The 26,099-nt window shown below is 40.2% G+C and overlaps 2 protein-coding genes across 2 annotated transcripts; both read right to left on the bottom strand.

The window, feature by feature from the left end:
* Nucleotides 1–9,170: 9,170 nt before the first annotated feature.
* Nucleotides 9,171–12,737, bottom strand: LOC138875143 (uncharacterized). Its single transcript, XM_070153966.1, has 6 exons — nt 12,531–12,737; nt 12,217–12,392; nt 11,136–12,114; nt 10,414–11,019; nt 9,689–10,297; nt 9,171–9,572 (listed from the first exon to the last, which is right to left on the bottom strand). The coding sequence occupies exons 1-6, from the start codon at nt 12,735–12,737 to the stop codon at nt 9,171–9,173; spliced, it is 2,979 nt and encodes a 992-aa protein (XP_070010067.1).
* A 1,002-nt stretch (nt 12,738–13,739) lies between these two features.
* Nucleotides 13,740–16,143, bottom strand: LOC104229737 (vestitone reductase-like). Its single transcript, XM_009782431.2, has 4 exons — nt 15,972–16,143; nt 14,762–15,280; nt 14,483–14,681; nt 13,740–14,154 (listed from the first exon to the last, which is right to left on the bottom strand). Exons 1-4 carry the CDS (start codon nt 16,096–16,098, stop codon nt 14,010–14,012), a joined length of 990 nt encoding a protein of 329 aa, XP_009780733.1. The 5' UTR covers nt 16,099–16,143; the 3' UTR covers nt 13,740–14,009.
* Nucleotides 16,144–26,099: the final 9,956 nt, after the last annotated feature.

Below are 26,099 nucleotides of genomic sequence, written 5' to 3'. Positions count from 1 at the left end.
GAACTGTGCCCATGTAGATTATTTGAGCCCTAACATCGAACATGTACACATGTATAATTATCTATTAAGAGAAGTATTTTTGTTTGCCGAATATTTCATGTCTTAGAAAATTTTACTTTAAAACTTCGTACTTATGATCTATTGAGAAAACTGGCTCAAGGGCCAATCACAACTAAATTCTGAACAACTAACCTTGCACTCGGGGACTACCAAATTGACATGATCGAATTACTAATATCTTGAGATCGTAAGGCATTAAAAAGGCAACCCTCGATTTCATAAGCCACAGCTGCCCCACTCGGGGACTGACACTTCGAACAAGTTTGAAATGTAACAGGAAAACAAGCCCAAGAGGCAAATCCCAAGCTAAAGGCTATGACCAAACTAATACAGTTCAGAGACGTCTGAATTCCATAATAAACTAGGCCTTCAAATATTTTCATAAAATCGGTTTAAAAGGCTACCCTCGACAAATTTACAACGGGTTTCAATCACATCAACCCTCGAAAACCCTAAGGGGTATCGAATTGTTCGAACTACCGAGCATGCTTATTTCACGCTAAGGCGTAACGAAGCAAAAGGTTTCGATAACGCTAACCCTCAAAAACCCTAATGGGTATAAATTTATCTCGTGCTAAGGCATAACAAATTTTTATATAATTAACTTTTTAAGCCAAAAAGGGAGAAAGGCCATTCCTTTTTTTTGAGTTCGAGAAGTCATCCTCACTCAACCAAAAATTAAGGGTCACCCTACTTCGAGTTCGAGCAAGTACTCACTCGATTATAAAGATTACACTAGTCCAACTTCGATCAAATTGCCTAAGCCTTGTGCTCATGAACAAAATTTTCACAAGGCATGAACGAAACAGAATTTACACAAGGTAGAAATTGAAGTAAACACAAGTCAGAAAGCAAAGATACCTTTTATATATGAAAATATTTACAAGGACCGATCAGGGTCGTACACAAAAAATCAAAAAAGAAAAATCCTAAGGTTCCTAATTATTTTCGGGGGCATCTCCCTCTCCATCGGGATCCTCCCCACTCTCAGAATCTCTGTTGCTTTCGACATCATCATCATCGTCAGAGGAGGCCAATGCCTTGGCATCGTCTTCAAGCTTTTTGTCTTTCCTTATATCGTTAGTAAGATCGAAACCTTGAGCATGGATCTCCTCGAGAGTTTCCCTCTGAGATCGACACGTGGCGAGCTCGGCAATCAAAAAAGCTCAATTTTGAGCAAACTCGACAGATTCTCTTGCTTGGGCTTTAGCAGCTTCAGCATCAAATCAGTAGACGACCACGATCTCCTCCGCGTCAGCCTTTACTTTTTCTGCCTCAGATTTAACCTTTGCAAGTTTGGCGGCCAATCGCGCCTCGAGCTCCTCTATTTTCTTGCATTGAGCTGAGCTTTCCTCCTTCATGCCTTGAAGCTGACTTTCGGCCAATGACAGTTGGGCTCGAGCAACATCTTTCTCTGAGGCAAGTGGTCCATATTTTGTCTCCACCCCAAGGTCTCTGCCCTCATCATGTTAACCTCCTCACTGAGTTGTTCCATCTTTTCGACCTTCTGCTGAACCTATGAGATTGAAATGTTAGCAATCAACCCCAAACTGATATCGTGAGCTTCTAAGATTTTCATTACCTACTCACTCAGTTCGGTCTGTTCTTTGTGAGTTGTGGCCAATTCAGATCGGAGGTCCTTTATCTCCTCTTTTTTTTGCCTGCTGAGAAGTTTGAGGGAATTTCTCTCCTTCGTGAGCCATCGAAGATCAGCCTCGTATTGGCTCAACTCTGTTTGGGATTTTAAAAATGCCTCTCGATGGAGTGCCAAGGCCTATGCAGAAAGAAGAAAGGAAATTAGAAAAGAACAAATAAATACAAGTGCGATATCGATGAGGGGAGTTGAGACTTACCCGACTCAGTATTCGTTGAGCCTCATCAAAAAGACTCGATGCATCACTCGAGTCGATAACATCTTCAACTCCTATAAATTAACCACAAAAAAGGACCTCCCCTCCGTGGGCTCCTTCCACATCGGGAGTCCTCATAGCTTGGGCATCCTGAATTGCCTCCTCGAAAAATGTAGGGAGAGTCGACGAGTCTCCAACTATTATTGCCCCGAGTGAATCACTTGGGGCATTCTCTTCATTTCAAAGGGCCTTGGAGCCGGACCCTTTAGGAATGCCCACTAATTGCTCATTTCAACAGGAGGCATCTTCGGTCTTTGACGACTCAGGGACTTTGCTCAGGCCCTCTTCCAAGACCTCCTCGGATAGAGGCTGAATCTTTATAACCCTCACCAACACAACGGCCTTTGGGGCCTCAATGTTTTTCTTCACTCGGGCAACAAGTTCAGACCCGTCGTCTTCATTATCTTCTTCTTCCTCGCTTAATCGCTGAGCTACCTTAGCAGGCAGAGGGACAGTATCTTTCTTCGGCTTACAAGCCTTACTTTTCTTGGGCTTTGGATCCTCGAAGGTCGAGACCCTTTTTCTCTTTTTGTCCTTCACCGGTTTTAGGGTCGGGGGCGAAACCTCCTCCTCTCCGGACGGGGGTCTCAGGACACCATCTTCTCCGAGGCTTGTATGAAAGGAAATCAAGTGAGTATGAAAATAAACATTTTAGCAAAAATCATCAAATACGTGAAAAGGGGCTTACCATGATTTTTGACCTCCGATCGGCCCCTTGCCAAATAACACCATGAGTACTCAGCGTACGAAGAAGTCGAAGCTAGGTCCCGAACCCAGCTCTCGAGGTTAGGAATTGCACCAGGAATCTAAAAGACCGCTACACCATAGAAAGGGATGTCAAAGAGAAGAAGCAAAGGAAACAAAATAATAAATGGAAGCTATAGGTGGGATTGTACTTACGGTTCATATTCCATTTCTTGGGAAATGACATCTTCTCAGTTGGGATTAGGTCGGTAGTCTTCACTCGAACGAACTGGCACATCCATTCTCGATCCTTTTCCTCATCTATGCTCGAGACTATCACCGTGGTAGCCCGATGCTGATGTCTTGTTAACCCGCCCGCAAAGAATCGGTGTAGAATAACAATCCACCAAAAAGAGGGATGCATTTGACCAAGGGTTATTTGATATTGACGGCAAAAATCGATGATGACGAGATCGATAGGGCCCAACATGAAAGGATAAGTGTAAACACTTAGAAATCCTTTCACATGGGTAGTGATGTCTTCTTCGGGGGCCAGATCACCACCTCTTTATCTTCCCAATGGCAGTCTTTCTTCACCTGCTCAAGGTCATCCTCAGTTATCGAGCATATATATCTCAACATTGGCTCACATCGACTAGGGACCAATGAAGTTTTCTCGACCTTGAAGTCGGAATTAAGGACGCACCCCCCAGGAACACACTCCTCAGGGCGCGGCTCCACTGGTGGTTTATTGCCGGCCGACCGCAATGAAGAAGCGTTTCCCTTTTGAGGAACAATTTTTGACATTTTTGACATTTTTGTATGAGTTTAAAGAGAGAGGGAGATGATAGGACTTGGTGTTTGAAAGGGTATTAGTGACAAACCCTAGAGATTTTGAAGAAAGGAAGATCTTAAGAGATGAAAAAAACTTAAAAGATTAGAAGAAAGTGGAAGTAAAGAGTGAATCAATGAGAGAAGGGGCCTATTTAAGGGATTCACGGCAATGGTTCAAAGGCACTAGTGGCCGACCACCAACTGCCGCTCATTAATAACTTTGGGAACTGTACCGATGGGACGTTTCGGTCACTTTCATTGCTTACATTGTGAGGATGACGTCATGACAGGTCGAGGTATAAAATCTAAGGCTCAATTCGTTTCTTCTCATTACACTCCAAGAAACGAGGGGACTATCTATATACAGTTAAAAACCGGGCCTACCCGATTCTACTATTTGATCGAGACCAGGGAGTTGCATCAAAGGTCAGCCTCGCAGTGGATCAGACAAAAGCAAGGGGTTAAGGTACCGAGTTTGAGGATCGAGGTACCTGTCGATATCGACACCAAATGAGGCAAACATCGAGCAATTTGCAATAAAAGAAAGGCGAGATATCCGTTACTGGTTGAAGATCATTGGGGAAATCTCAAAACAGATCAATTCAAGGGCAGTTGTTTAGCTAATCATGGGATTTACTTCTGTAATTAGAATTATACCATAGATAGAATTCCTATACTATATAAAGGGGGTTCTAATCATCTTGTATCCATCTTACACTCTAAGATATCAAAGCAATATAACACCTTTTCTTTAATTCATATTCTTGTTCATCAGCTTGTTATATTTTAGTTGTTCTTGCATTAATCAGTTCGAGGGTATTCAAGCTCGAGGGCTGAATTTCATTCATACACTAGTTTGCTTGATTTTATTGTTAATTTCTATTACTAATCTTTATAATTATCAATTGGTATTAGGTGAAATCACATGTCCTTAAAACAAAATTATAAGTTTAATTGTTATCCAATTTTAAGGGTAAACAATGATCATTCACTTTATATCAACAGTATCCGAGCCCTCTCAAGCTCGACCTCGTATATTGGGGGCCATTACCCTCGGATTAAGGTTTTTGTCAAGGAAAAAAGAAAAACTTCGTATGTTAATAGCTAAGGCTTGGTGGTTAGGATTCATTATAAGGTCCAAACGGTCGTATGAACCGTGCGCACATAGTCCACTCTAGCCATGATACAAGTTTTTATGCACTTTCAATCTTGTACTTTACACACTATGAAATGAAAGGAAGTTCTGCCTTTCTGTTACGCAATTTTTTTGCTTATTCGATTCCGGATCCTACAGCCTACGGGCTACTCATGCTCAGGGACTATCGAGCCTAGAGGCTACCCTTGCTTGGGGACTATCGAGCCTAAAGGCTACCCTTATTCGGGGACTGTCACCTGAAGAAGATTTGGATGACTCAAGCTAATGAAACCAAGAGGCACAAAACCTATTAGGCGGTGCCCAAAAATAAAAGGCTACGCCCACCCAAAAAATGGCTCAAAGACATCTGAAGATCGTAATTAGAAAGTAAGGCCTTTACAAAAACTCTAAACCTACTAAAAGGTTACCCTCAGCAAACGCATCGTCTAAAAATACTTAAGAATCTTGGGAATCTCCAGTTGCACTAAGGTTTCTAAGCCACGAGCAAATAAAGTTGTGTCGAAGTCGGGCTTCTATCGAACTTCCGGAAAATGAACACCCCGGAACTACATCTAATTCTATGCTAAGACACCTAAAACAACACACGAATAAAAGATGCTGGAAAAGTAAAGACATGATATTTCTAGAAAGGAAAATATCTATATATATATATTCCAAAATATATTTACAATGGCCCAATAAAAATAGCCCCAGCATGAATAAAAAAATATACATAAGGAAAAACAAAAACGGGAAAGGAACTGAAGCATCTACGCCTGGTTTTCTCCAGGGCCCGACTCGTCGCCAGAACCGTCGAAGCCCTCAGATCCCTCGGAACCCTCGAAACTTTCAGCACCCTCAGGCTCGTAAAGCTTCGTTACCTTGTCCTCGAGCTTCTTAACTTCCTCGATCTCGGCCGATAGGTCGAAGCCTCAGGCGTGGATCTCTTCGAGGGTCTCCCTATAGGATAGTCGCTTCACGTATTCAGCCTTTGTCTTTAGGTCTCGGCTGCCTCCACATTGGCCTTGTAATGGGTTACCATTTCCTTGGCATCAACTGAGGTTATGTCCAATCTGGACTTCAGTGCCTCATATTCTCTTCCGAGGGCATCCTATTGTGCGATAGCCGAGCTTAGTTGTGCTCGGAGATCATCATTTAGCTGAGACCACTTATCAGCTTTGTCCTTCGCCACCCAGATTTTGTTCTCAACCGATGCCAGCTCCGCCTTCGTAATTTCCTTCTCTGAAGCCAGCAGGTCCATCCTGCCCTTCCACACTTAGGCCATGGCCTTGACCTTGTTCATCTCGGCTAAGAGCTGGTCAATCAAGTTGATCTTCTATTGGACCTGCGAGGTTGTGTTGTCGGTCACCATAACTAGCTCCTCGCTTTTAGCTTCAATTACCTTTACATTTTCAACAGGTCGGCATGTTCCCGCTTCATGATCGAGGCCTCCTTCTGAGCTTTGTCCAACTCGGTTTGGAGGTCTTTGAGGGCATCATCCTGCTGCTCACTAAGAATCCATGTCCTTCTTTAGGACCTGTTCTTTGAGCTCGAACTCGAACTGGTTGATTTCCAAGCGGTACCAGAGGAAACTTTCATAATGAAGCACTGAAGCCTGTAAACAATGGTACTAGTAAGAGTTATCAAGGAAAAACTTAAACGGGATTCATGAAGGGAGTATGAAAGTGTTAGAGTCATGCCCGATTCAGCGCATGTTACACCTCGTTAAAGAGACTTGACACGCCCACCTCATTAATCTTTTCCTGGTCCTCCTCAGTCACGAGACATCAAAGGTAGCTGGCTACACCTACCGGAGCAGACAGGATCCAGGCATCCTCTAGGACTGTGAGAACAATCATCCTCTTGCACTCAGGGTCCACGCTTGACGCAAGAAATTGCTTCACCAATCTTAGGCTCGTACTTGGCCCGTCAGCTCTCGAAGGCACGTCCTTCTTCGAGATCTCCAAGTGACCCAACCTGGAGAAATCTTCCAATGTGGACATGTCCATGCCATCGAAGAAGGAGTGGAGAGGATCATCAGCGCCCTAAACTCCTTCACTTGACTTTTCCTTACCCGCTTGGGCCTCTTCAAGCCTAGACTTAGTATATGAGGACATCTTGATGATATCGATCACACTAGTCACCTCCTTCAGAATATGAATGACTTCTTGGGAGTTCATAGCCTCCATCTACACTCCGGACTTTAGAATCGGAAGGGGATCGACCTTGTGTCCCCCTTCCTCGATCGTCGCTTGCTCCCCGGTTGGGGTCGATCCATGGGTGACAAAGGTTTCATATTCTTAGGGCTCATCCCTGAAGTGGTGAAGGAAGTCATAGTCTGGTACCCTATACTTCTTAGGGCTCCTCCAGAGGGACGGGTGAATTTACTTGAGGCACACCTCGTACCTCTTACAAAAGGCCAGGATTACTGGGTCTACCAGGCCTAACGTGAAAGGGTAATTGTAAGCACTTAAATACCTTACCACGTGGGTAGTAATATCGCCCTTAGGCCCAGGGACAACCATGTCATTGCCTTCCCATTTATAGTCCTCTCAGACTTTGGGAAGGATATCTTCAATACCCATCCATGCTCCTTCACCCCAGCCTTGTTTGGCAGAGGGCTTCTCAACATTAAAGTCATCCCCATAGAGTAGCCCCCGGGTATGAAGCTTTTCATGGGAGGCCCTGGAGCCACCTGAGGAGCAGCCACCTCGGCATCTACGACCAGGTGAGAAGAAGAAGGGGCAACTGTTGAGGCACCGACTTTGGAAGTTTTAGCCATCGTGATATAGGGAAGTATGAAGATTCAAAGGAAAGGTATGAAAGATTGAAGATAGGATGAAGATATGAAGATCTGGGTTAGAAATCTAAGAAAAAATATGAAGATTAGAGATGAAGATATAAAGATTTGAAAGAGTTGAAAGCCGCTAGAAAATTTGAAGATAAAAGCCAGGATCGGAAAATTAAAGAATTATAAAAGGTCAAAGATTTTATAGGGAAAATGCAATCATTACGGGACGTTTTGCATTCCAAGACAACCAGCCAATGACCGACACGTGTCCGAAGTTAGAATGACGCGATCGATGGGATGCTTTGGCTTATTTGTCACCTTGGTTGTAATGTATGAAGGAAGGAACCGGGGTTCAACTATCATTTCTCATCGTTTCAGCAAAACCTACTCTGTGGGAAATGAGGGTACTATTTGTATACGGGTGAAATTGGGGTTAACGCACACCCTGATTTCCCGGTGGATCAAACAAAGTAAGAGTATAAATATATGAGATCAAAATCGAAGCTAGGAACTCTTTTTATCAAGGCCCGAACGGAGCACTTGCCATCGTACCTGATAACACAACACTCCCTGAACCCAGAACGAGCTCCAAGACCTCTGAAAACATGGCAAACGGTTGCACATGACTAACAGAGGGTCATGATATCCGCAATCAATCAGATATCATGGTGTAGATCTCGCCCGATGTCGTTAACTAATCAGTAATTAACGAGAAAGGAGGATTTTTACCCTTTTTAGAATTGTACTAAGGATGAAACTCTCCTACTATATAAAAGGGAAAACTATTTATTTAATAGGACACACATTGTAACACGCAAGCCAAGACAATACAATTTTATTTTTACTGCTCTCTAGCTATAGCAAAGCTATTACTTTATTGTTTGTTATTCATTCTCTATTAGCTCCAAACCGAGGGTCCGATCGAAGGCAAAACGTCCACCCAAAGTTCAAGCTGGGCCATAACATTATAACTGGTTTGGTTATTCATTTTGTCTTTAACTCGTTTATCTAATATCTTTGATTATTTGTGTTGAATCAATCCACATATCCCTAAAACCGCATACAAATTTAATTGCTATCCGTTCTAAGGGTAAACATCCTTTTTAAATGATAGAATAATGTTATATTGTGTATGTATGTTTTACTAATTTGAACCAATATTCCCTTTAAGATTCCTTGTTAAGGGGAAGAACAATGGTACATATGCTCTCGATCTCGCCAATATATAGATTGATAATGTAATAATTCAACCTCTTGTTTTGCATATTTTTATCATAATTTGAGTTTTGACATGTTTATAAGTTGATATAGTAATTTGTGACTTGCTTGAATGGTTTAGATATAGACTAGAGATATTTGAACACGTTTGGGACATATTTGGAGTTGGGATAACTGCATTAGTAGTTTTACTGGTGTAGTCGCGATTGCAAAACCTGAGCCACAATCACGAAAAAGATGGCCCAAGGGGACTTCACCTTAACTGATGCCTTAGGTTGCCATTTTCTCCTATGTACACCTTCCCTTTATTTCTGAGAATCCCTGCTGAGTAATGCCAAGTACTGGGGCCTTGTAAGTCAATGGAAAGTTGAAGAATTAATTCATATACCTAAAGGTCTTCTTCATAGCTAGCAGTTACCTCATGCATCCAAGTAGGAATAGAAACACTGATGGCCAAAAGCTGTCTCGATCTTTAATTTAGTTGAGTTTCTAACCCTTCTTGCTGTCTAGAAAGAGCATTAGCTACTCTATTTTCTGCTCACTTTTTATACTGAAATTCATAGTCAAGCCCAATTAGCTTAGTTAAGCCTTTCTGTTGGATAGCTGAAGTTACCTTTTGCTCTAGAAGATACTTCAAACTATGGTGATCTGTTCTACCTATAAAATGTTTGAACTGCCAGTAGTGCCTCCATTTATCTACAGCACTCAATAAGGCCATATACTCTTTTTCATAAATGGACTTTCCCCTATGTTTCTGAGCTAGCACCTTGCTGAAATAAGCAATTGGTTTACCCTCTTGCATGAGCACAACTCCAATTCCCCCATGGCTTGCATCAGTTTCAACCACAAACTCCTTAGCATAGTCAGGCAATGCAAGTACTAGTGTTGAGGACATGACAGATTTGAGAGCTGAAAAAGCTAACTCAGCTTCTTGACTCCACTTAAATGCATCCTTTTTTAATAGATCAGTGAGGGGTCTACATATGGTTCCGTAATTATCCACATACTTTCTGTAGTGGCCAATCAGTCCTAGGAATCCTCTAAGGGCCAGTTTACCATTTCTTGAATCTTAGCAGGATCAGTGGAAACTCCCTCTTTTGTAATGACATGACCTAAGTATTCCACTTGTTCTTGGCCAAAGGAACACTTGGACTTCTTAGCAAATAAGGTATGCTTCCTCAAGAGGTCTAGCACAGCCATCAAATGTCTAACATGCTCCTCCAAATTTAAACTGTAAATGAGTATATCATCAAAGAATACTAGGACAAATCTCCTCAGATAAGGTTGAAAAACCTGGTTCATTAGGGCCTGGAATGTTGCTGGAGCATTTGTGAGCCCAAAAGGCAATACTCTGAATTCATAATGCTCCATGTGAGTTCTAACTATAAAATGTTTGAACTGCCAGTAGTGCCTCCATTTATCCACAGCACTCAATAAGGCCATATACTCTTTTTCATAAATGGACTTTCCCCTGTGTTTCTGAGCTAGCACCTTGCTGAAATAAGCAATTGGTTTACCCTCTTGCATGAGCACAACTCCAATTCCCCCATGGCTTGCATCAGTTTCAACCACAAACTCCTTAGCATAGTCAGGCAATGCAAGTACTGGTGTTGAGGACATGACAGATTTGAGAGATGAAAAAGCTAACTCAGCTTCTTGACTCCACTTAAATGCATCCTTTTTTAATAGATCAGTGAGGGGTCTACATATGGTTCCGTAATTATCCACATACTTTCTGTAGTGGCCAATCAGTCCTAGGAATCCTCTAAGGGCCAGTTTACCATTTCTTGAATCTTAGCAGGATCAGTGGAAACTCCCTCTTTTGTAATGACATGACCTAAGTATTCCACTTGTGCTTGTCCAAAGGAACACTTTAACTTCTTAGCAAATAAGGTATGCTTCCTCAAGAGGTCTAGCACAGCCATCAAATGTCTAACATGCTCCTCCAAATTTAAACTGTAAATGAGTATATCATCAAAGAATACTACAAATCTCCTCAGATAAGGTTGAAAAACCTGGTTCATTAGGGCCTGGAATGTTGCTGGAGCATTTGTGAGCCCAAAAGGCAACACTCTGAATTCATAATGCTCCATGTGAGTTCTAACTATAAAATGTTTGAACTGCCAGTAGTGCCTCCATTTATCCACAGCACTCAATAAGGCCATATACTCTTTTTCATAAATGGACTTTCCCCTATGTTTCTGAGCTAGCACCTTGCTGAAATAAGCAATTGGTTTACCCTCTTGCATGAGCACAACTCCAATTCCCCCATGGCTTGCATCAGTTTCAACCACAAACTCCTTAGCATAGTCAGGAAATGCAAGTACTGGTGTTGAGGACATGACAGATTTGAGAGATGAAAAAGCTAACTCAGCTTCTTGACTCCACTTAAATGCATCCTTTTTTAATAGATCAGTGAGGGGTCTACATATGGTTCCGTAATTATCCACATACTTTCTGTAGTGGCCAATCAGTCCTAGGAATCCTCTAAGGGCTAGTTTACCATTTCTTGAATCTTAGCAGGATCAGTGGAAACTCTCTCTTTTGTAATGACATGACCTAAGTATTCCACTTGTGCTTGTCCAAAGGAACACTTGGACTTCTTAGCAAATAAGGTATGCTTCCTCAAGAGGTCTAGCACAGCCATCAAATGTCTAACATGCTCCTCCAAATTTAAACTGTAAATGAGTATATCATCAAAGAATACTAGGACAAATCTCCTCAGATAAGGTTGAAAAACCTGGTTCATTAGGGCCTGGAATGTTGCTGGAGCATTTGTGAGAAGACCTTCTTGGAATGACCTGCCATGCATCTTCCATGTGAATCCCTTGCAGTGGGTAGTGCACATGACATAATTACCATCTGCTAATGTCACCCTCACTGGTGGACAAAAACTAGCTTGATAGCCAGTTTCTTTAATCGTGTGCTCATTTACGAAACTGTTTGTGCTCCCTGAATCAATCATCACTATGACTTGCTTTTTCTTCATAATCCCCCCTACTAGAATGGAATTCTCTCCTTGGCTATTGCCTGAAAGTGCATTCATACATATGGTTTCCTGAATTTCCTGTTCCACTCCACCTTCAATAATCAAATCAGATGGTATTGGCACTTCTGTAATCTCAGGTTCCTCCAGTTGAGGTTCAGCTTCCACCTTACCCTTGAGGCAGTTCAATTGCTTCACTTTGCACTGATGGCCACTGTTATATTTTTTCCCACATCTGTAACACAAGTGATTGTTATTCATGTGTTCATACACCTTAGGGTTCAGTCTAAATGTAGTGGTCTTGCTTGCTGGTAGGTTTCTAGTGATAGCTGTGAGGTTTACCCTTAGAAGGCCCTTAGCATTAGCCTTCTCCTTCTTTTGTGCAGCCTCAATAGCCCTTTCCTGTAACCTACCCTTCTCAATGGCAAACCTCAATGTCGTAGGCTTGAACAACTTGACTCCAAACTTGATTTCCTCCTTAAGAGCCCCTATAAAACTGGATAGGAAGCGAGATTCATCTAGCTGTGGATTTCAAACCAACATCTAGGCTTTGAGATCTTCAAATTTCCCTAGGAATTCATCCACAGTTCCTTCTTACGATAGCTTATTGAACTCTTCGACTACATCCTCAGCTAATACTACTCCAAACCTACTAATAAATTCTTTCTTAAATTCAACCCAAGTTAATACTCCTTGGCTTAACAACAAGGAGTGATACCACATCTCAGCTAATCCATTCAAATAAAGAGCAGCGACTTCTACTTTTTGATCTTCCTGAGTTTTATACAACTTAAAATACCTTTCACATTTGCGCAACCATACCTTGGGCTCATATCCTTCAAAGGTGGGCAATTCCTATTTAGGAGGTGGTATGGCCGTATTTTGAGGCATGTTCTGTCTGTTGTCCACAACTGGAAGGGGTAGCAATCCTCCTCCATTGTTTGGTCCTGCTGGAGCTCTTTCCAGTGCTGTCAACCTCTCGAGAATCAACTCCAAAGTTCCTTGGATTCCCGTCTGAGTATTACGAACCTCCTCTTGGATGTTCAACACATCTGCCAACAGTTCGTCATGCTTAGCAAGTTTATCGTCCATCAACTTCAAACGAGTTCCTTCTGCCATTCCTCACACACAAGTCGCTGAATCGCGGGTTTGATACCAATTGTAAGGATCCCGATAAGGATCTAAATTCAATTGCAATTCGAAAATGAAATCAACACTTTGTGGGACAATTTTCTGGTTATATTAACTGAAAAGCTGAAAACAATTACAATGAAAAATAACTGAATTAACTAGAAAAACTGAAAACAGAGGTCGCCATAGCCACTGAGAATCTGCAGAAATAGATGAGAAGAAAATTAGAAGAAGAAGAGAAGGAGAGAGAACAGAAGAGAGAAGAAGAATTTGGGGGAGAAATGAAATTACCGAAAATTCGTTGCCTTCTCTCTCTTGGCGTTGGGTTTTTGTAACAAACTAACAATCTACTGACGTAGCGTGATCGTGACCCTTCCTCCTTATTAATGAACTTCTAATCCTGACCCTTCATTTCGAATTAGCTGAGCATTCCTAAACACTGTAACTAAGCTTTGAATCCCCTTCACTACATTTTATTTGACAATTACTTTGGACCTCTAATTCATGACAATAAAACGTGGATTTTTTAATGTTAGTATAACTATTGAATTTTCTATGCAGGCATGAAATCCACTAATCGTTGAAACGAAGCCAAAGCGTCTTCGTAACACCATCTCAGCACTCAAAGCCTCAAAGGCGAAAACAAAGTATGGCTTACATATCACTGAAACAATGTCAAAGCAGTGGGAATCCCAGCTATTGTCAAGCAGATCACGTCAATCACTGTCGCATCTGGCATTAGACTTGAGGTTACGATCTCTAATTCTTAAATTTAATTTCATTTGGTAGTTGAATTATTCTTTTTTCGTCAAGCTGTAATTGAATTATGCTAGAGAGTTGTTTGATAAAATGCCTCAACTAGATTGGTCAGTCTTAGAATGCTGTGAAGTTGGAATTCCATGAATGTTTCTGGATACAAAGGTTTGAATTTCTATGAATCATTCAAGGTATTTGAAACTCCAGCAAATTCTCACACTTATACCGTGAAAGTTTGAACTCCAAAAATCATTCTGAAAGTTTGAACTGATAAAGGTTTGAACTCCATGAGTTCATGGAGTTTGAAACTCTACCAAATTTTCAGTACACTTAGATTGTCAAAGTTTAAACTCCATGAATCGTTCCTGGAGTTTGAACTCATAAATTTTTGAACTTCCTGAATTTTCCTGGAGTTTTTCCGTGTTTTAGCTCGTGATATTTTGTCCAAATTTTATTTTCACATTAACAAGTGGCTACTTTCTAATTACATTTGAAACAAAGGGATTAGAGTATGCCTCTTTGTTTACAACACTCGATTGCTCCATCAAACATTTCCTCAAGACCATACTTGTACTTGAATCCAGTCTCCAAAAGCTTTTTTGGTGAAAGGCTAGGTATTTTAAGTTCTTCACTGCTTGTCCCTCGATACCTGCAATACTTCAATTAGTTTCTTTCATTGTCTCAAATTAAAAATTTTAATTTGACTTGTGCCTAGATATTAATATAAGCAATCAAAATATGCATTACTTAGCTTATGAGAACAATATCACATGTTCTTTGGCAGAAAAAATTCTATTTAAAATAGGGAGCGTAGGTCATATGTAAACCTTGAAAGAGTATATTATGTTTTGATACACTTTTGAGAAAGTTAATTAATTAATATTTCGCTTTCTTCTTTCCTCTCATTATCCAAGAGGGAAAAATTTAAAACAAGCAACAAATCGAAGTTAAGGCAAGAATGAAGAGTCTATACTTACTCAGTAATTTGTTTTTGAAATTCAGGGTATCTAGTTGTAAGAAATTCAGCTAGCTTTTCACGTGTTATTTCAACAGCTGAACAGATATACCTCCCTTTCGCGTTAGGATAGTCAAGAAGGAAGATGTGAGCATTTGTCACATCATCAACATGTACAAAAGGTACTACTGCAGGATAATTCATGCTATTATTTTGATGACCTGCAAAAATTTCCGACTACTATTAATTAAAACATACCTTAGGCAAATGAGAATCAATGATAATATAAGTTAATACATACCAAGAATCATTTCCATAGATGAGCGAACAGAGCCAGGAATTTGAGGAGTAATAAAGGGGCCATGTATCCAAGTAGGGATTACAGTCACAAAATCAATTCCATTTTTTTCTGCAAATTCCAGAGCTGCCTTTTCCGTTAAGGTCTTGCTAATCGCGTAAGAACCTCCGAAAAGCTTTAAAGTTCTCACAAGATCCACGTTAGTCCATGAGTTTTCATGTATTATACTTGAAGTATCAACCATAACCGTAGATGCACTAGAAGCGTACACGACACGTTTAACTGTCTTTGAATTCAGACACGCCTGTAAAATACCTAAAGTCCCATTAATCGATTGTTGTGTTATTGTTTCTTCACTCTCTTTGTTCTCAAAATCAATTGGATGTGCAGCATGAAAAACACCAATACAGCCTTCAATTGGTGGATTGAAACTCTCTGGTTTGTCTAGATCAGCTTTAAAAATACGCAGCCTTTCTTGTGCACCTGGAAGATTTGTGAGGTAGCTCACATCCCTCTTGCGATCTAGAGTCAGTGGATTCAAAATTTTCATCTTCATAAACTTGAATGTATTTCATAATCAATAAAAGACTAACTAATGTAACTTCAATTGGACTATCGCATAAAACAATTAAATGAATAAGAAGATAAAACTTCATCCTGCATTTTATTTGTTGTCAGATTTAATTAGATCTTTTTTAGTAAAAGACCTGGCAGAATTTTATTAGACATTCATCTGATTGAAGGGGAGCCATGACGTAATTGGTAAATTTGCTGCATGTGACCAGGAGGTCACAAGTTTAAGCCGTGAAAACAGCCTTTTGCAGAAATGCAAGGTAATGCTGCGTACTATAGTTTCGTGTGGTCCGGCCCTTCTCCGAACCCCGCGTATAGCGGGAGCTTAGTACACCGGGCTGCCCTCTATTCGTCTGATTTTACTAGTCATAAAACCACGGAGGCAAGAATTGTTTCCGCAAACAAAAAAGGTACAAGACCATGGCAAAACAAATATGGCAGTTGGCCTAAATACTGTTCCATTAAAGACTGAAAACACGTGAGGAACCAAACCCCAGGATTGCTGGTAACCTGTTTTATTTTTCAAGATTATAAATTTTATATTTTAAGGAGACTTACCGGTAAATATTATTTGGATGATTTAATAGTGTAATTGTTTTTACCCTGATAGTATATATAACTTAAACTCATAACATATTACCTGGACGAGACCTAATAGTGGTGTTAACAGAATAACCAAGTTGGAGAAGTCTCATAACCATCCATGATCCAAGATAACCACTTCCTCCTGTTACACATAATTTTCCCTTCCCCTTTCCTTCTTCCATCTCCCTCTAGTGATTTCTTCTTCTTCTACTACTCTTTTTCCTATGTTCTCTTCTTTCTTTTTATCTGTCTCTATATAGTGACTATCAATTGGTCATAGGTTGTATCAAAGTGGTTGAGAAGTAGACGTAAAATAAATTGTCATGTTATATGTCAGTTACCCCTTGCTTTCATCTCTTACAAATGGCAAGACATTCAACCGGATGGTACACAACACAAATGGACTAGAGGAGAAACAAAATGAGAAAATCCTCTTTTAATATAAAACAAATTGAAGTTTCATCCCTACGTTCATTCCTTAAAATAAAACGTACCACCACAGTGCAAAGTCTCTCCTATCCTTAACCAAAAGTACGGAATTCGAGTCATAAGTATGAAGTCACCTTTAATAGGAAGTGATTTACTACAGCGTAAGACTTTCTTAGCGCAAATTCGAATCTGTCGGACATAAAAGCAAATAATAGACACCCGACATAAAAAAAATGAATCGTATGTGAAAAATCACAAAACAAATCTCTTTGGGTGGTCTTTATGCACATGAAAATCCACGTAATTGACCTTTTCGGTATGCAAATCCACACAATTCAATAAAGGGATTTTTTCATTCATATACACTATTTGAAACTTTATTACTCTTAATGTTCATGTTTAATTAATTATCCGGCATAAACAAGTTTTGTTTACAAAATATATACAATCCATCTTAAAAGGCTCTCAATCCATTATTTGTGCTTTCAATCAAGGGATGTAGTTACACCCTTTTTCTTTTTTCTCTCCTCTTTCCTTTTTTCTCTCTTGATCTTCCACCCACACTCCAAATAATTTTTTGCGTGACTTTTAATGAATATATCTTCAATATATTTTCCTTATCAAATTTGATTGATACAGTGCAATATCCAATCTTCCATTTACATATGTAGTGTAAACTTTCTTTATATTAGTTAAATATGGTATTGGATCCTGAACGATGTTCTGCATTCTTAAGAAACTGTATGTATCATATCCAGCACAAGAAGATAATTTATTCATTCACAAAGAAAAATTAAAGCATATATATATATATATATACAATCGATATTTATACTCCACTTCTCCAAATTTAAGGAGAAATGGATTGCTTAACATGCAGAATTTGTTCGAGTCTAGGTTTATTAAGTACCCAAATATACAACGAAAACCAGAAACAAGAATTCAAAATATTTTAATTTACAGAAGATGAAAAAAAAAGAAAAATGGTGGCAGTAAAAAAAGAAAGTGTCTCAAGGCAAGCAACCCATCATCGTTCAATTGGTGGAGGAGTCTCTGTCCGACAAAAAGATACACTGGGTTCCATTGGAGGCTCGACAATTAGAAAAAAATAAGTGTTAATATATATATATATATTCCCAGTCCAAGTTTCCTCCAAAAGTAGAAGCAGATTTATCAATAAGCATATTTAGAACTTACCGACGAAGATTCAGAAGAAATGGATATTTTTTATTGGGGAATATGCAAGCACATCAGTATAACAAAGCTCTTATTTCCTCAGGACAGAGCTTTGAAAGTTGTTCATAATTCAGCAAAGATGATTATATACAATAACAATATCATACCATTTAAATATAGTTTTTATATAAATTTTATACAATATGTCTTTTGTATATTTTGTATTTAATTTATACACAGTAAAAATAAATTTCATACAATTAATTATATATTATACAACTTATTTACAACTTTCACATATTATTTCTACTCAGTTAAATAAAATTACAATAACATACAACTTAAATACAAATTTTATATAAAATTTATACAATATGTCTTTTGTATATTTTGTATTTGATTTATATGTAGTAAAAATAAATTTCATACAACTAATTATATATTATACAATTTATCTACATCTTATCTACAGGTTATCAACAATTTTCTTACATTATTTCTACTCAGTTATATATAACTATAATATCATACACTTAAATATAATTTTTATACAATTTTACTACAATTTCGTAAATATAATGTATATCATGTCGTCTTCTTCTTCTTCTTCTTCTTCTTCTTCTTCTTCTTCTTCTTCTTCTTCTTCTTCGAGTTTCAATCTGAAATTTAGCCAAAATCAAATCCAATCTTCACCAAAACACCCTCAAAATTAAGATATAAACTCTAAATCATATTTCCAATTGTTTGCAACTATACCCAATCCAAACAAATAATGTTTTTGAAAACCCAAATTCAAATTTAAAGATTCAAAGCTTTTTAATGGTTATCAATGGTGGAATTGCTGCTCTCTTTTCCTTTGCTTTACATTACTGAAATTAGGGATTGAGAGATAGAGAGAGACGTAGAGATAATTATCAATTCTTTGCAACAACACACAATTAAAACAAATAATGTTCAACTTTCAAGTATCTTACAGCTGCCAATATGTGTCACGACCCTAAACCCAGACCACGTCGTGATGGCGCCTCTCGTGAAGACAAGGCTAGCCGACACACAACAAATTCATTTTAAGCCATTAAAATAACATAATTTAAGTATTTAACATGATTAAATCCCAAATAAACAGTGAGACTGTACAATTTACAGAATCGACACAGCCCGACATCAGGGTGTCACCAGTCATGAGCATCTAATAACCGATTAAAAGTAGGAAGAGTCTACATAGTCTATTGCAGAAGTAAAACGAGGAAAAATAAGATAGGGTGAGAAGCATTGGGCTGCGAACGCCGAGCAGCTACCTAGTGACTCTGAACCGGCTGAGCTAGAAGCAATCAGCACTTTCTAGCAGGACCCGAGGCTCCTGTATCAGCACACAGAGGCGCAGGGAGTAATGTGAGTACTCTGACTCAGTGAGTAATAATAATAAATGAAGACTGAGCAATAAGAAATCACGTAAAAACACAACAACATGCTAGACAGAGGCAAAGTAAAACCAGTAAACTGCAATAAAATAGTGAAATCTCATAAAACACATTAGTTCAGTATGAGCTTCTTCAAAATACCTTTTTAACAGTTAAACAAGTAAATGACAGGCAGCTAGAAAAGATAAACACATAAAAACCGCCCCTCGGGCACAACACCAACAGAATCAGCCCCTCGGGCAACAATTTGGAACAACACCAGCCCCCCGGGCTATATCTCATATCACAATGGGTACCCGCACTCACTGGGGGTGTACAGACTCCGAGACGGGCCCCTTACGGCCCAAGCGAAATATCAAGCCATCTCGTGGCATAATCAATAGGCTCTCGGCCTCATATCAAGCCACCTTGTGGCGTACAACTCAGGCCCTCGGCCTCATAATCATAAATCAGTGTATCACTGCTGTGACGTGCAGCCCGACCCAAAAGTATCCTCACAATACAGGCCCTCGGCCTTACTCAGTCAAAATCTCATAAGCCACTCGGGCAACAATAAAACATGATGCTTCGCCCAAAATAGCATTTAAAATATCATTTAATGTGTTAAAACAGAGTAAGCATGACTGAGTTATGAAAATAGTATAATATTGCATGACTGAGTACATATATAAAATCAAAACAGTGAGGAAATAACAGTAAAAATCCTCTAAGGGTCCAAATAGTTGGCACGAGGCCCAAATATGGCATTTAACCCAAAACATGACGATAGTAAACAGTTTTCAATCAAATACACGATAAAACAATAATTCGGGATGGACTAAGTCACAATCACCAATGGTGCACGACCCCACGCTCGTCATCTAGCGTGTGTTTCACCTCTATATAGCACAACAATGTGAAATTCGGGGTTTCATACCCTCGGGACAACATTTACAATCATTACTCACCTCAATCCGGTCCAAACTCTAGCCCGCGATGCCTTTGCCTCTCGAATCGGCCTCCGGATGCTTCAAATCTAACCAAAATCAGTGCAAACCCATCAAAATATGCTAAGGGAATAAAGCCCACTCGAAAGAAATCAAATCACAACACAAATCCCGAAATTGGCCAAACCCAACCCCGGTCCCTCGTCTCGGATTCCGATAAAAATTACATCAATGAACTCCTTATCACTCCCCGAGTTCATTCATATCAAAAGCATCAAGATCCAACCACAAATGACCCCTCAAATCCCAAATTCTAGGTCTCCAATTACAAGCCATTGTTCTTCAATATTAAGCTTAAATTTCATGATTAATTAGGTAGAAAACACATTAGGATCGAGTATTAAGTCCATAAATCTTACCTCCAAGTGTTCCCCCTTGACTCCCTCTTCAATCCTCTTCAAAAAGCTCCAAAACCGCTCAAAAATGGTGAAAGTTAGCCCCAAAACCACGGACAATGGCTATTTAAACATTCTACCCAGGCATTCAAATCCTTCTTCGCGAACGCGGTCAAAGCCTCGCGTTCGCGAAGCACAAACTGACGTTGACCAAATTTTCCTTCATTGTGATCGCGACTCCCAGCACGTGAACGCGAAGACTTAGCTTCCTTACTCACCGCGAATGAGACTCCCCATCCGCGAACGCGAAGAACAAACCAACCTGAACCCAGTTGCTCAACGTTCCTCGCGAAGAACAAACCAACCTCGAGCCTCAACCCTTCGCGATCGCAGGACCTCCTTCACGAACGCGAAGGCCAACTTCACAGCCTCCCAGCCTAACCCTTCGCGAATGCGAAGGACCACTCGCGAACGCAAAGGCCAAATATCTGCAACACACACAGCAGTTTCTGCAACTTTCCACAACATGAAATAGTCTGTTTGACCACCCGAAACTCACTCGAGGCCCTCAGGACCTCAACCAAACATGCCAACATATCTCATAACATCATTCAAACTTGTTCCAACCTTCGGAATGCTCAACACAACATCAAAACACCAAATTCGCATCGGATTCAAGCCTAAGAATTCAAAAAATCTTCTAAATTTCGCTTTCGATCAAAAAGTCTATCAACCCACGTCCGAATGACCTGAAATTTTGCACCCACATCCCAAATGACACAACGGACCTACTACAATTTCCGGAATTCCATTCCGACCCCTATATCAAAATCTCATCTATCAACCGGAAAACCTCAAAATTCCAATTTCGCCAATTTAAGCCTAAATCCACTCCGGACCTCCAAAACACATTCCGATCACGCTCCTAAGTCCCAAATCACCTAACAGAGCTAACCAAATCATAAAACTTCCAATCCGAGGTCATCTACTAACAAGTCAAATCATGATCAGACCTTTCAAATTTTAAGCTTCAAACTGAGAACTGTTCTTCCAAATTCCTTCTGATTACCCTGAAAACCAAAACCAACGCTTTACATAAGTCATAATACATCACACGGGGCTAGACATGCGCGAGAACTGGCGAGCAAAGTGCAAAAGCTCAAAACGCCCGATCGGGTCGTTACATCCTTCCCCACTTAAACATACGTTCGTCCTCGAACATGCCTAGAGTTGTTCCAAAAGCCAACTAATCACTGAATAACCTTACCATGCACATACCCAGGGGTGATTCCACGTCACCTTATCTCATACAGGTCCGATAGCACAATGAATGTTCACAATCCAACCTAGCCCATAAACCTTAGAACCACATTTCCACTCCTAAAATCATCCACAAGATCAGAATCTCACATCTATACTCTGAATAAGCCCAAACAAGCGGTAATAACCCATACCTACAACCTCAGGTCAATTACATGTTATACCACATAACTCAAGCACTTGTAGCGATAACTTCTAATCACAGCAGCTGCACACAACAACCGAATACTGATAGTAAACCTCTTATCAACTAAAGTCTCATTCCAACATTTTCATATACTGCCAATGATAAATGATATCTGTAGAAAGTCAATAATCATTCCTCAGATCAACTATTCATGAAGCCACTCCTCCTTTGGCAAGGACCCTAGCAAATTTCTGAGCCGAACATCGATATTATCCTTCCAACATACTGAAATCGAATCTGTTTCTATTCATTTTAGATCCTGACGATCTTATCTAATCCAACACAACTACTCTGGTGACATGACATATCAATACAATCTAAAGCCACAACTCATGCAACCCGCGCACCAATAAGCAATAATCCGAACGTACTCAAATCGTGAAAAATGACTCAAATGAGAGAGCTGTACCGCAAGCTCACTAGTACCACCACACACAATGTTGAGAACCCGTCACACATCGTAGAAACAAAACACACGAATCTAACCCGAAGGGTCATACCTCCACATAACTTCGCTGCAATGTGTGACCCTATCCAAACACTGGTCCACATGAAACACCTCAAGTCGCTATGCTCAAAATCGACAACCACGCGCAATTTGATGTCTGGAACCAAAGCAAATCATCATACCCACGGTGAAGCAATAACATAACGGCACACAAACCCGAAAGGACACAACCGATACGCCATCCGCCGAGCAATACCCAATACTCTTCCCACTCGAATTCCACTAAGAGACCCCAATAAAACCACACCACATGTGCCTATAACCAACAAATTCCAACCCCCCGCAACACGTAAAGGTAACTTATAGATCTTTCCAGGTCACTAATAAGCTCAACAACAATCGAATTAACATATCCCTCAAAAATACAACTCGAAGTCAACCAAGCCGACTCAAGTTAGAACTCACATCCACATTATTAAGGAATCCCTGAAGCTGTTCCTTCAATTCCTCTAACTCTGTCAGTGCCATACTCTACGTTGCCTGACACCAAATAAGTACCAAAATTAATAATCCTGTCGGGCGACATGCCCGGCAGTAGGATACATATCCGAAAAACCCCTCATCACATGAACTGAATCAATGGTAGGAGTCTATGCACTGATATCCATCACGAAGGCCAAATAGGAAAGACAACCCTTCCCAGCCATTCGTTGGGTCTTCAAAAATGAAATTACCCTACTAGGAACATAACCAGTCGAACCTCGCCACTCAATCTGTGGCACACCCGGCATAGCCAATGTCATTGTCTTGGTGCAACAGTCCAGAATAACACGACACAAAGACAACCAGTCTATACCTAATATCACCTCCAAAACCTAACATACCAAGCAACAAAGATCTACTCGGGTCTCCAAACCTCCCATAGTTACCACACAAGACCGATATACGCGGTCCACAACCACAACCTAACCTGTCTATGAGAACTCCTAGTCTCCAACTCCATATAGCATACGAATCGCCATGTCCGATCCCAACTCTGCTGTCCGAATATACAACACACCTCTAATACCCAATCATCCCACGAGAGGTACTACTATAATTATTCTGTGCCACTAAGCAAACTCGAATATCAGCATTCGATCCATCAAGAGAGTGTCGCAATACTAATGATGTATCCTCAACTCAAATACATCGCCCTTTCTAAAATGTATACCCTCCTCAAGCCATACCAATCTGTGATCTCATTTATCTAGTCATCTAAAACTGCCCATGCTATCTAAGAATTTGTGACCTTCCTTTCAAATCTGAACCGTGATCTTACACATGCAAATCTCAACACTACACAACATATCGCACATACCATATCATCCTAGGATACACATGAGAACTTCATACCCCTTCTAGGACACAAGCAAATACATACTCAACTAGCCAAGAACTTTCCATTGATCCCATCTAGGACAAAATACTACACATCCCATGCCCCTCACACTCGTAGAAAATACGCATCTCTAACCGTGGTAGAAACCATCAAGAACTCTCCGAATTCCATTTGCACGGGACTAAACTGTCAAGACTGAATCCTTCCAACTCAACCAAGCTCCGCAGGTCACTAAAACCCAAGAGAAATTCCATGAAATACCTGAAGAAATTCATTACCTCGTACGTATCCAAAGAACTAATCATATCCTTACCATGCCGATCTGGCCTACTACCAAGCTATCCTATCTATCCAAGTTCCTTCTGATTTACCTTCAACTTGATACTTCTTCTTGCTATAACACCATAGTTCCTCAACCCGGACTCGCCACACGAGACCCAAGCATAAAACCACAACGTCTAAGGCTCATAAGCCACTGAATACTCTCTTAAATATTTCCAAAAGCACTGCATTCAAAATACCTATCCTGGAGGGTTTTCCTGCGATCCCAAATTCGTTTCATTCACCTTCCTGATACTGATATATAAAATTCCATGACGATATAGAAATACCACGAGTCTTGAAACCCTCCAATGAAAAACTCAATTTCTAGCCAAATATACAACTTGAAAACATCTAATTACTACATGTAAAATCTTGAACTCATTAGAACTATTTTTGAGATTCATCCACTCTACTCAAACCTCAATTAGACTGATTAAATGAACCGAACAACATCTGCCTTATTAGCACTCCGACACCCCAGCATGTAACCTCACCTACAACCAAGCAATTTCTTGCTCTATGCACCGCACATCCTTTACTAATAACCACTCAAGACATTCCGTGATTCTCACACACCTATGAAGTATAATATAACCTTTGGCAAAATTTTCCTTTACTCGATCCATCCTCGGTCTCAATCTCCGTAAGCTATAACTGATTCACCTGTACGCCTCAAACTGGAACCAACATAGCACATAACCGTGCAACCAACTAATCAATAGCAGACTCCCCCACTTGGCTCGAAGCCATAGATCAAAACACATACACTAACTCATAACGCATATACTCTATTGCTTCCATAATATCATAGTGAGATTAAACTCAATCCTTTATAAGCTCGTGAAACACAGACCATCTAGTACTTTAAATCTTCTGCAAATCTCGCATTCACTCTCGTAACAGTTAAACCCACTCTCTTAGGCGACCCAAATTCAATTTGCAACATATATATTTCCCTGGTAACAGAGATCTTCCAATAAACGACATAAAAGATTACGCAAACTTCAGAACAATCCGCAGGATATAACCCACCTGCTTCGCCTCAAATAATCATCTCTTTATACCCTTCCACCGGCATAGATATTACACAGTCACTTGATCTTCCTGATTCTGAACTCATATCACAACGTGAAATCCACTTCAGTCCCCCAACTAGAAAACATGAAAAGATTCTTCACACACCCATAACTCGGGGCTATACCTCAAATCAAGATGGAAATCAAGCACCTAATAGTTCTTCTATCCTCCAGCAGACCCTTCTTGTCGCTTCCAAATCATATGAATACATCTCGCAGTCATAACATACTCATCGCATAGCCATCCAGCCATCACTTCTACTAATAGGGACACTACCGAACATATAAGTTCAAAAATACGTGCTCACACAATCAGCACCTCGGCGTTCGAGCTGCAGGCAAAACTTGGCCTCGAGTCCTCTAGACTGGCCCAACATCAACGCACAGAAAATCACATCTCGCACCTCGATCAAGGAATCACAAGCCATCGATGCACATCTGATACTGAGTGCTCATGCGCGCATAAGAACGCGTGGAAGGAATTCAAATAGCTACATTTCAAGCTGAATTAAGGATGCACGATAAGAATTTAAGAATGCGAAGTTTTTCCTAAAGGTTCTGCAGCCTCCCGAGAATAAGTACAGATATCCACGAGACTCTACTAAACCTGCTCATGACTCGTGAGACCTATGTAACCTAGGCTCTTATACCAACTTGTAACGACCCTAAACCTAGACCTGGTCGTGATGGCGCCTCTCGTGAAGACAAGGCCAGTTGACACACACCCAATTCATTTTAAACGATTAAAATAACACAATTTAAGTCTTTAACATGATTAAATCCCAAATAAACAGTGAGACTGTACAATTTACGGAATAGACACAGCCCGACATCGGGGTGTCACCACTCATGAGCATCTAATAACGGATTAAAAGTAGGAAGAGTGTACATAGTCTATTGCAGAACTAAAATAAGGGAAAATAAGATAGGGGAGAAGCACTGGGCTGCGAACGCTGAGCAGCTACCTAGTGAACTCCGAACCGTTTGAGCTGGAAGTAATCAACACTCGCTAGCAGGACCTGAGGCTCCTGTATCTGCACACAGGAGTGCAGGGAGTAATGTGAGTACTCCGACTCAGTGAGTAATAATAATAAATGAAG

Source organism: Nicotiana sylvestris, chromosome 8, assembly GCF_000393655.2.
Source record: "Nicotiana sylvestris chromosome 8, ASM39365v2, whole genome shotgun sequence".
In the NCBI taxonomy this organism is placed as follows: domain Eukaryota; kingdom Viridiplantae; phylum Streptophyta; class Magnoliopsida; order Solanales; family Solanaceae; genus Nicotiana; species Nicotiana sylvestris.
The sequence above is the reverse complement of the archived record's forward strand: the minus strand, read 5'-3'. Positions and strand labels throughout refer to the sequence as shown.